At 40.1% G+C, this 11276-nt stretch overlaps 1 protein-coding gene across 1 annotated transcript in view; it reads right to left on the bottom strand.

The window, feature by feature from the left end:
- Window positions 1-1743: 1743 nt before the first annotated feature.
- The window catches only part of KIF16B (kinesin family member 16B), a 128879-nt gene continuing 119346 nt past the window's right edge, over window positions 1744-11276 (bottom strand). The window contains exon 27 of the mRNA XM_031061958.1: window positions 1744-3117. Within this exon, the coding sequence (XP_030917818.1) occupies window positions 2959-3117 (159 nt within the window). The 3' untranslated portion in view covers window positions 1744-2958. The remainder of the gene's footprint in view (window positions 3118-11276) is intronic.

Raw genomic sequence — 11276 nt, 5'->3', positions numbered from 1 at the left:
ATATTCAAATTTTTCACTTGACTTAACTCTTTATCACATTGAGTTTTTCTTAAATAGGTTCTCCAAATCCAAAGTGACACAAAATACCTGTAGGAGTCCTGTCTGCTTTTGCCTTTTCATAACCAGCATTCACCATGTGGTGCAATGGAGTTCTGCTTGGCACACTGGTACTTTTTCAGGAAAGACAACTGCAGGAAATGGGTTTATCAGTGCAGCAGATAAAGCAGTTTACCCTTTTCTGGCCTGCTAGGTCCTTTCACAGAAGTGGCACTCAGGAAATAATGCTCTACAGTTACACAAAATCATTCTTCTGAAGACTCTGAGGCATTAACTCTTTATCATACCTCATTGCAATGAGGTAGGAAGGGGAACAGGCCAAGGGAGAAGGAGAAACAGAACAGTCACTGGCTTTGAAGTGAGATTCAGAGTCATTTATTGATCATCCCTAATTTCCGCCTCTGAAGCACTCATATGGGCATCAGAGCAAGACAACCACATGCACTTACCAGTCTTCCACTGACTGCTGCAACACCAAACTCCAGCGACTCAGCTCACCACAGGAACCCAGCAAGGACCCAACTTCCACCTTCTGATCTGGGAAGCACAAGCAAAGCCAAATGGCAGAGGGAAGAAGGAAAGGAAGACACAGCCTTGTGGTCAGGAGGATGAGATGTGCACAGAGGGCCCTGGAGAGCCTGGAGAGGTGTAATAAAGGCACTGGGCAGAGCAGGGATCATGAGATCAGGTCCCTGTCAGTGACCAAGCACAGGCAGGTAATGCTCCAGTGCATGAAGGAGTCCAGGAATGTCCAGGACCCAGTGAAAAAAAAAGTTTGGGAATCAACAGGTTTGATCAGAATGCTTAACTTCCCAATCAAAGGTATTAAGATACTTAAGTCAGTTAGAATCAGATAAAGTCAGACACATTCAAAGGCAATAAATCCTACCCTGCTAGTAATAGGGCCTAGAAATGTTACCCTAACTTTTGTTTTCCCTGAAATGAATTAAAATTATAAAAATACTCTCAAAATTTACATCATCCATCTTTTTTTTTTCTTTTAAAATCTTAATTAAAGATGCTTATTGTGGCAGGTTGTGCTTAGTAATGGAACCCAGTTATATTTATACATCAGCACAGAATCATAGAAGGGCCTGGTTTGGGAAGGACCTTAGAAGTCACAGGCAGTGACACCTCCCTGGTGTTTCTCATCAGGTTTCTCACAGCCCCATCCAGCCTGGCCATGAACACCTCCAGTGAAGGGGCTGCCCACAGCTTCTCTGTGCAACTTGTGCCTCACCACCCCATAGCCAAGGATTTTTTCCCAATATCTAACAAAACCAGCTGAAGGCCATTCCCACTATTCCTGCAGGCCAGCAAATTCATCAGGCATGATTTATCTTTAGTGAAGGCACACTGGCAGTCTCCAATTACCACGTTATTTACCATGAGCCTTAGCACAGTTCCCAAAAGGACCTGCTCCATAATCTTGCCAGGCACTGAGGGAAGACTGACTGGCCTGTGGTTCCTTGGGTCCTCCTCTTTTCCCTTTTTAAAAATGAGGGTTATGTTTCCCCTTCTCCAGTCAGAGGGAGCTTCCCCAGAGTGCCATCACTTCTTAAACATGATGAATAGTGCCTTAGACACTGCCTTGGCCAGTTCCCTCAGGACCATGGATATATCATATTAAATGTGAAATGCTGCTGTTCCTATAATTTAGGTCATGAAATAAAAATGCCACCAGTGTTGCTACTTTAGGTTTTAATAACAATTTTCAATGACATGAAATAGTTTGATTACCACAACCTACCAGTGGTCAGTGTCAACTCAGAAAAAATGCTTCACACTCTGGACAAATGGCACACAAAACTTACCTTTCATTATGCATTTTAATAACTGGAAGTAATTCAGTTCTGATTTTTATACAACCAATTATACATTAACATATACACATAATTCCAGTCACAGTGTATACATAGTTTTGAATCTGCAGCAATATAAAATTAGTTCTACCTGTATATATATGTGCAAGTCTGAATAAATCCTGAGTCATTTTAAAGTACTATTATTTAAATCCTGTAAATTTTAACTGATGCAAATAAACCTCAGGTTTTACAATTATTGTGAAGAAGCTATTTATAAAACAATATATAGCACTTTGCATCAGCTTTATGCATAGCTAGAGCTCTGTATAGTGCAGAATTTTCATTTCCAGTCTGAATGATTACGAAATCTGAAAAGATGTTATTTGGTAACTATTGCTTCCTTTGCTTCATTATTAATGGTGAGTGATTTGTTCAGCCTCCAAACAACTAAGTGTGGAGGACTCTGACAGGGTTCAAATTATATTCTTCCTGCTGCATATATTTTTGTAAGCATTCAAGTTACCCAGGCCCTTTAATTCTTCTGAGAAAAACTATACAATTATACAGTCAATACTCAGTGTATCTAGAAGGGAAAGAAAATGAAACAACAGTGGAGCATGATCATTACCTTAAACATGACACTATGCTATAAAGAAACAAAAGAGGAGCTGTTCTTTAAGGAACAGCTTGGACAGAAACCAAAAGGCCACTGGGAAACCCTCTGTCAACATGACACACTGCCATGGTAAACACGAGATGCTCTTGAACAAATTATCTGAGAAAATAGGAAGGAAGCACTGCTGCCAAGAAGGGGATCCAAACTCATTACCAGAGTCAGAGTCTTTGTACACTATTAACAGAGCAACTTACACAAGAATGTCTGTACAGCCCATGCCAGGAGAATGCAGGCACTGCCCTGGGAGCTGGTAAAGGACACGGGTTAGCGTGGGGGCCTGGCTGTCTCCAGCTGGGGCTGTTTGGATGTTTCCAGGTATGGAGGAGACACAGGTTTTTTTCTTTCCCTTATTCTTCTTGCACAAAAGTGAAGGCACCACTCCAGCTATACTCCTCCAGCATAAGGATCCTGGCCCAAAACTCAGCTGGTCCCGTGGCTGCTGTAGTCAAAAACGCCTTTCCTGAAGAAGGGTGAGAATTCACAGATGGTGTATTTTGACAAAGTTAGCCCCACTTTGTCAATGTTCAGTGGAGATGATGGAGATTTCAGCATTGCAGAGAAAAAGCTCCTGAGGTATTTCTGTGGAATGAAATATAAAATGTCAAAAGGGTTACTTGATCAAATTTATTACAGACACTTTGAAAAATTAAATGAACAGCAAAAAACCCTAAAAATATTTCCATGGGATGTGAACAGTCCTTTCAATAACCATCAACATTTATAAAACAGTCTACTGAAATGTCTGTATTAAGCTGAGGAAAAGCAGAAAAGAAGTATTTTCCACTTCCTTCTTATGCCCAGCTTGGCAACTCTTATTCTGTGGTTGCATGATGCTTCCTAGTCTGTTCTGCAGTCATAGAATCATGACATGCTAATATGATTGCCTAGCATTAGCAAACACAGCAGGTGCAAACCTCAGATCCATGCTGCAGGATATTCCCCACATAATACACAAAAGGACTTTAAAAATCTTTCCTTCATAAAGCTTCCACAATCCTTGCACCGACTGGGTTTGTTTTGATGATGGCTATCTGCAGAAAGATTTGCATGAATTCCATATTATGTCAGAACCTACCAGCATCTTTTCATTGAGCTGCCCTCAAAATTTCCTTTCTGTTTTGGTTTGTTTGTTTGGGGTTTTTTTTTTTTTGGGGGGGGGTGGGGTTTTTATTGTTTTTGGTTTTTTTCTTTCTTTCTTTTTTGTTTTTTTGGGGTTTTTTTTTTTTGGCCTTACTAATGAGAAGCACATGGGATACACTTCCTTTCCTCCTTTCCTTCCCATAAGTCAATATTCACCAACCACTGTGTAAATTGCAGTCACATTTGTACCTAGAGAAACTGGGGGATGTACATTAACACAGCTGGTTTTCACAAACCTGAAAATGCTTCCATTATATGTGGATTCATTTGGATGCAACTTTCCAGGTATGTGTGACTTAATAACTTGAATTTATAACTTTTGAACAAACACTAGGCAAAAGGTTTGATCAGATAGATATTACAAATGCATCCAGTGTCACCTAAACCCCTGCAAGGGACATCTCATCTGGAGCACAGGGATAAACTCCTTTTCTGTACTACAAACTGACCACAGAAAGAGAGAACTTTCACATCATTCACTGGTCTTGGATTCCATAGGAAATATATTTGCAAGCCAGAGAAGCACATTCTCCTCTGAAGAACACAACATTTAGTTATTTGAATGCAGAGCTTTGGGGTCATGGAAGTGGATTGTTCAGAAAACTGTCCTAATTATTCGTTCATTTCTCAAGAATAATTCCTTCAAACTGTAACAATCTGCTATCGTTTTAAGAAACCACTTGTTTCAGTATTAAAGAAAGAAGAAGAACAAACAAAAAATAGCAAACAAAAAAAAAGCAGCTGAGACAAAAACTACTCTCCTGGCAGAAACAGTGAAACTTTCTATTTCATTCAGACCTGCCACAGGTTGTATTAATGTTCATGAAAAAGACTGATTACAAAAATGCCTTCAAGATGAACTGCAATAGACTAAGAGGTAATTTAAAGTGAGAAAGAGAGAAACATTTTTCATAATTAGTTCTCAAAGGAGGGTTCTTTACAAAAAGTCCCAAAACAGTAATTCCTGCAGGATGAATATGGTAGAAAATGAAATGTAAAACATAGCATTCTGTTAGTGTTTTAGCACTGTGCTGAAAAGTTACTGCAGTAATTCTAGTTTATGACCACCAAAGGCTCAAAGGTACCAAAATATCTCACTGGACACATCACAAGACCTACTGCATTCACCTTGGTATGTATGGCCAGATAATTGACTGTCATGCCTTTTCTTTAAAGCCATTACTCATTGCTTTGGCATGATAGCTCTAATGGCAAAGTAAAAAATCCCTCTGCTCTGAGCATACACTTAGGTGACACACAAGGAACAGCAGGTACACCTCTTTTCCACATCTGTGCTCCAGAGTTGAGTGACTATCACAGATTCTTTGAACACAAAAAAGATCCTTGGGAAAATGCAACAAGCAGACATGAACAGATAATGATGGAATTAATTTTGTATGAAGGTTTCCTGCCATATGGCTTGACATTATGTGCTCTTCAACAACCACCTCTGAACAAATTAGCCATCTTATAAAACCCAGATCTGCATTTACCCTGTTTGCAATGCTGGTATGTTAATACAGCCCAGAGCTGCTGTGCCCTTGACACAAAGAAGCTGTTGCTTCATTGAAACACAGGCTGCTCTGCCCAAAGATGCTGGCTGGGAGTGTTCCCCTGGAGTGGGGAAACAGTGACTGATGGCACAAGTGCTCACATCACAAGCATTGATGAGAGTTGTGGCAGGGCACTACAGGGGAAGGCTGCTCTGTCCTGTTGGCTGCAGCGGACAGCAAAGTGGAAAAAGTGACAGGAGAAAAAGAGTGATCCTTGCAATGTACGGAAAGATGCTTCCCAAACTCAGATGGGACAAGGAGAGGATGAGAGTCACAGCAAGCTGGGAGAGGGGCAGGAGCACATCAACACCAAGTGCCAGAAATTAGGAAAAGTTCCTTAGAGATCCAGAAGAGAGTCAGCAGGGACTTTGTTCAGCCCAGGAGGCCACTGCAAGCAGCTGGAGTAGGAGCAAAGCTGGATGAAAGGATCTTCTCTCCAGCTCTCAGTGGACAGGAGGAGAGCTGTTTCCATATCTTTTGTATTAAAATCCATTTCCAGCAGCAGATAAAATTTTTGTCTATTTACAGAACTCTTTTGATATGTCCTTGAAAAAAATTTCTTAGCAGAGACTGGCAAGCTCAGGATACCTTCAGAGGTCCAAATTTTATACATATTAATGATGTGATTTCCTTCTGATGGCAACATTGTCCCTGGCATGCAAATCACTGTTTAATAGCTTCTAGGTTTGTATGATTATCTAGGAAAGAAAAAACTAGTTAACTGCCAAAATATTCCAACACGCTTGGTTTTATTACTCATTTTTGTTTGTTAGATTCTGGCCATTTGTTCTGGATTATTTAGTCCGGTAATCAGTGTTCTTCCAAATGCACTTTGGAGTTTCATTTCACTAATAGCATTTGACCTGCTATGCTGGAAAATATCCTAATGATACATTTGTAAACAGCTTGGTGTGAGGGCACAAGACCCTGGCACTGTAACAGAGATGTAAAATGGGCAACTCATACATCCATCATGTTGCTTGTTCTGGCTAAACACACACTCTCAGGAACACCAGCTCAGAGAACAGAAATACTCTGCATGTACAAAACAAAGATAGAAAGCTGTCACTGTCATATTTTCTGAAATTGCCGAATCCCTTCGCCAGGATTTCTTCTCCTGGGAAGCTGAGATGCCTCAGAGAAAAAGGAAAACAACAATTATCTCATTGCTTCTCCTGTGTTTGCTGCTTTGGAATGTGGTTTGGAGACTGTTTATCCAACAGGTGGTTGTTTGGTTGGTTTCATGTGAATTGGTTTTACTTAATGACCAATCAGGGTCAAGCTGTGTCAGGACTCTGGAAGCAGTCACAAGTTTTCATTATCATTCTTGGTAACCTTCTGTCTGTAACCTTTCTCTATCCTTTAGTATAGTTTTAGTATAGCATTCTATATCATGTCATATCATATATCATATCATATCAACATAATAAAATAATAAATTAGCCTTCTAAGAACATGAAGTCAGATTCTCAATTCCTCCTTCGTCCTGGAGACCCTGAACATACCACAGAAAGGCAGGTTAAAAACTCACCCAAAACAGGAAAAGCAGTGGTGCTTGCCCTCTCTGAAGGCAATACAACCTTCAAGCCCTCTAACTTAAAATTTATGACAGCTGCACCTGCAAATTTTAACTCTGCAAATGAAACTAAACTGGAGAAAGTGGTATGAGGCCCAAAGGCTTTTCTTTCTTTATCTAGTCTGAGTAGTTTTCCCTCCCTTTTAATTATGTGAATAGCAAAATGGAAAGCATTTAAAAAGCTTATTAAAACTCATTTTAATAGGGTTCACCTTTTTAGCAATAGGCCAGTGCTCATCTTGTGCTCAATTCATCAGCACAACAAAGTTATTCTAATCATTTCTGCACTACTTTGTGATGTGGGGACTTCATAATTTTATACATTTTATGGTAAAGCCATAACTTAATTTAAAGTTATTAAAGGTACTACAATCAAAAAGCTTTCTGAAATGTGAAAGTCTTCTTATCATCCTTTCAATTGTGGCATATTAAAGAGGAATTCAGTTCAGTGACATTGTTCTCCTAATCCACTGCTAACAGTGATAGCCTCAGAGACCAATAGCAGAGCTTAGCAAGAATTGGATTTTTTCATTAAAATTTGGCGTGTTTAAAAACTCATCAACTCTGGTACTTCCAGAAAGTAAAAACACTTCGAGCTTTTGCTTTCATACTTCTATTTCTAGCAATTTCCTAAAAAAAAGTCAGTGCTTAAAATACTTTAGAAGATACTTTTAAAACTGGCATTAGAATTACCACCTGCTAATATAGGCCAGAGCTGAAAGCACTAGAAAGTTTAATAAGATAAATCTTACAAGGCTTTGGGGACTTTTTTAGACAACAGCTCCTTTTCTGTGAAATAATACCACCCTTTCAAGACCTAATGTCAATTGGACAGCCTAAGCTTTACCACAAGGTCATAGAAGATCACTGGTGACAGAGGCAGGACTTGCTCATCTAATTTCTAACAGGCTCCTCTCTCCCTTTAATATACATGCTAGTTCCTCCCTGCACCAATCACATCATTATTCTGTTGACTAGTGTTAAGTGTTGCAGGCTTTAAACCAGATCTTGATTTGAATTATCCATAGAGCAAAGCATACACAGGTATCACAGCTCTTTCTATAGGATACAAAAAACCCCCAAAGCCAGACAGACAGAAGCACATTCCCTCAGCCTAAAAAAACACATTATGTTGTAATTAGGTATTTGCAGAGTAAGCTCTTCCCAAGAAAGACTCTGCCCCAAAGCAAGCAGACAGGCAGGTGATTTGCTTCCAATCTGTGATCACAAAAACAAGGATCTGTTTAAAAGACAAGGCATGCAAAGGGAGCCTCCACATAGTTTCAAGTCCATTTCTGGATTTATTAAATTTGAGCAAGCAGGGAATGAATTTGCAGATAGCAAGATTATAGAATATGAGGCAACATTGCTTTGGAGGACAGCAATCCAAAATTATGGGGGACCTTACCAGATTACAACTAATACCTTCACCTCCACCAAGTCCAGATTCAGATCAATTCTCCACTCACCAGATATAACTTGCTCAGAAACATTTTGGCTCTTTTGTGGGCTTTTTCTTTTTTTCTAACAAAGAAAACATGAAGCTTCAATTCTTTTCCCCAACGCCTTGACATATATTGCAAGATATTATAAAGCAGATTTGAGTAGAGCAGGTGAGCAGAACAGCATGTGAAATTCAATATCACAAGTGATATTTCAGGCCCCTTAGAAAGTACCTAATGTCACCTGTGGATCTGAACACATTCATCTCCTGCACATATCCTCAGATCATTCTGTGCAGTTGTGATTTCAGAGCAATGGGGAAAAGACTTACTGCTTGGGAGACTACCTAGTGCCTGAAGGATCTTATTTCTGTGGAAAAACTTGGAGAGAAAATGTTGGTAATTATGATGGGATCACCTGGCCCATCATCTTCTGCTGAAAGACCCAGATGGCTGGGCTCTCCTTACAAAAAACCCTGCAAAATTAGACACTGCCAGAGCTCTGCAAGGGTTCCTTGAGGAGCAAAATTTGACAACTGCCTGCAGATGTGACTGTCCCTGGTGCCAGAGACCTTGCTCAAGTTGTAGACAATTTGTGTACGCACTTTTTAGGAGAATGAAGACAGACCCACATGTCTGAAAATGGCAAATCACCACTGCAATAGTCACATTGATGCTGGCTAATTTTTTGCCTTTTTTCTTTTACATATTCTCTGTACTTTTACACATTTATTGGTAGCTTTGTAGCCTATTATTGCATTCACAGGTGGTTTTCCCAGTATTCTTCCCTACCCTAATAGGCAGAAAAACACATTCCAAAGCCTCTAGCCTCTCTTGGTTCTTCTTAGGAATCAAGGCCAAGAAACAACTCTTTGGGACATATTTTTCATAAACTAGTTCATTTTATATCTAAGGGGGGAGGACTTAGAAGGGGCTTTAACTGGAGGGAATTGCATCAGCACTTAGTTAACACCAGAGATTCCACTAACTGAGCTGGCCCTGCCCAATCCAAACCCCTGTACAGCAGACAGACATGAAGTCCCTGTTGTGCATATGAAATTATGTCAGGAAAGACTGTTTGGATTCAGTCTGCCTTGAGCAAGCCTATCTATGGGATTGTTTTTGCTCAAGGACCTGGTTACACTTGGTGGGTTAAGCAGAGGGCTGGGGAAACGTTGTGCACCTCAGGGGGATCTGACTGTGGGTGAGAACAGCCTGTAAGGTTGGAATGTACCACTGGTTGCTGAATGTCACTGCCACTGCATATTTTAATTACCATGGACTTGTCCATTCATATCAGTCATGGACCAAATGAACTGTGTCCATATCTGGGGGGATGGTCAGTGACCACTGTGACCACTGAAATTGTAATTTGTATACAGTTATATGTAGATATGTGTAGATATATGTGTAGATATGTTTACAGTTGAAATTTATTAATTTGGGCATTAATCAGACAATATGGGATAAGGGGTGGAATGTCCTGGGGTAATCCATAATGTTATTGTATTCCATATCTATCTGTGCCCCCAGTATTGTTACTGTATCATAAGAATACCAAAATGAGAACTTTGTGTGTGTGGAGAGGTTGTTATCGTGGGTGCTTTTAAAACTGGCACTCTCAGGCAGCTTCCAGCTTTTTTTTGCCATGGGGTATTTGTTTGTGGGTTATCTGGTCTTTGTTTAGGCAATGGCTTTCCTTCCCTTTTTGGGTTCTCATGTTTTTCCCTCAGCTCAGAAAGTTAGGAGTTTTGAGCTGCATTGGGGTGAATTCCATAGGCACCCTCCATACACCACCCCTTTGGGCATGTTTAGAGGTACCTAAATGACTTTAGAACTAAGCAGGTAAGAATCAAGCTTCTTTAAGCAGCTAAATTGCACTTAAAAATACTGGGACTTAGATTTTTAGCCTCTTGGGAAAGTCTCTCTATGTTTTTCATGCACAGCATGATGTAGATTCCTTGAATCAGAGTTAGTTTCCTCCAGAGTTGTACAGGTGAAGCAGATTTTACCTCTACATCTCCAGAAGTGCTTGAGTGACACTAAAATTTAATTTTACCCAAGGTGGTACTGAAATTTACTCAAATTCATATACCTTTTTGAATTTTCTTAATGTGCAAGCATTCTGAGATATACCAGTTATGATTCCAGGTGAAACTGCTCTCTCAGGTTTTCAAAACCCTAACTATTCATTATAGCTGTTTGGAACATTTTTCTGTGCAAGTCTAATGGCATGAGCACATTCTGCTGAATTACTATTATGCCACATCAATTGAATCAACTTCTCAAGTCAGTCTACATCCCAAATTGCAATCTTATTCTGCCTATAATCTGTTTAAAATCCACAGGACTTCTTACAATGTCTGCATGGTAAAAGCTTACATTTATTGGCTTTAGACAGCTCTAATGAAAACTGAATTGTAGGCTGGCAGGGAAGCAAAAAAAAAAGGCAGCAAGGGCTATGATTTACAGGTGGTCCATTGGTGTGAGTCTTCTTTGGAAAGTGAATGACCATCCTGGAAAGGATCAAAACAGACCTGCCTAGTGAAGGAAGAGCACAAATCAGAACAAGTCCTGTCAAAATTTATTGAGAAGGAACAACAGGACTGAATGTAGCATGCATCCCAGGGCCAGCAGGGTGTGTGACAGTGTGTCATCTGCTGGGCAAACACCTACCAAACAACACGACACGCATCTCCCTCTGCTTCCTCTGGTGAAATCCCATGCTGGAGGATGACTGATACTCTTGCTTTGGAAAGGGGTAGTACCAGATTCAACCCAGTGTCCTTGGCTGACCACTCCTTTTATTCATCTGCCCACATCTGCAGGTGCAGAGCCATTAATGGAGATTGTGATGAAGGCACACAACTTGAAAACTTGGTTTGCAGGAGTATGTTGGGAAATTTAGTTCATCCTGACAGCAAAACACATTAGGATATGCAGCTAAACTGGAGCTCAAACTATATGCTGCCCCACCTTCCAAACTCACTAAATCATGATAAACATACCTCCTTATTTTCTGATACT

Source organism: Geospiza fortis, unplaced genomic scaffold (genome assembly GCF_000277835.1).
Source record: "Geospiza fortis unplaced genomic scaffold, GeoFor_1.0 scaffold88, whole genome shotgun sequence".
NCBI lineage: Eukaryota > Metazoa > Chordata > Aves > Passeriformes > Thraupidae > Geospiza > Geospiza fortis.
Note: the sequence above shows the minus strand (reverse complement) of the source record. Positions and strands in the feature narration are given on the sequence as shown.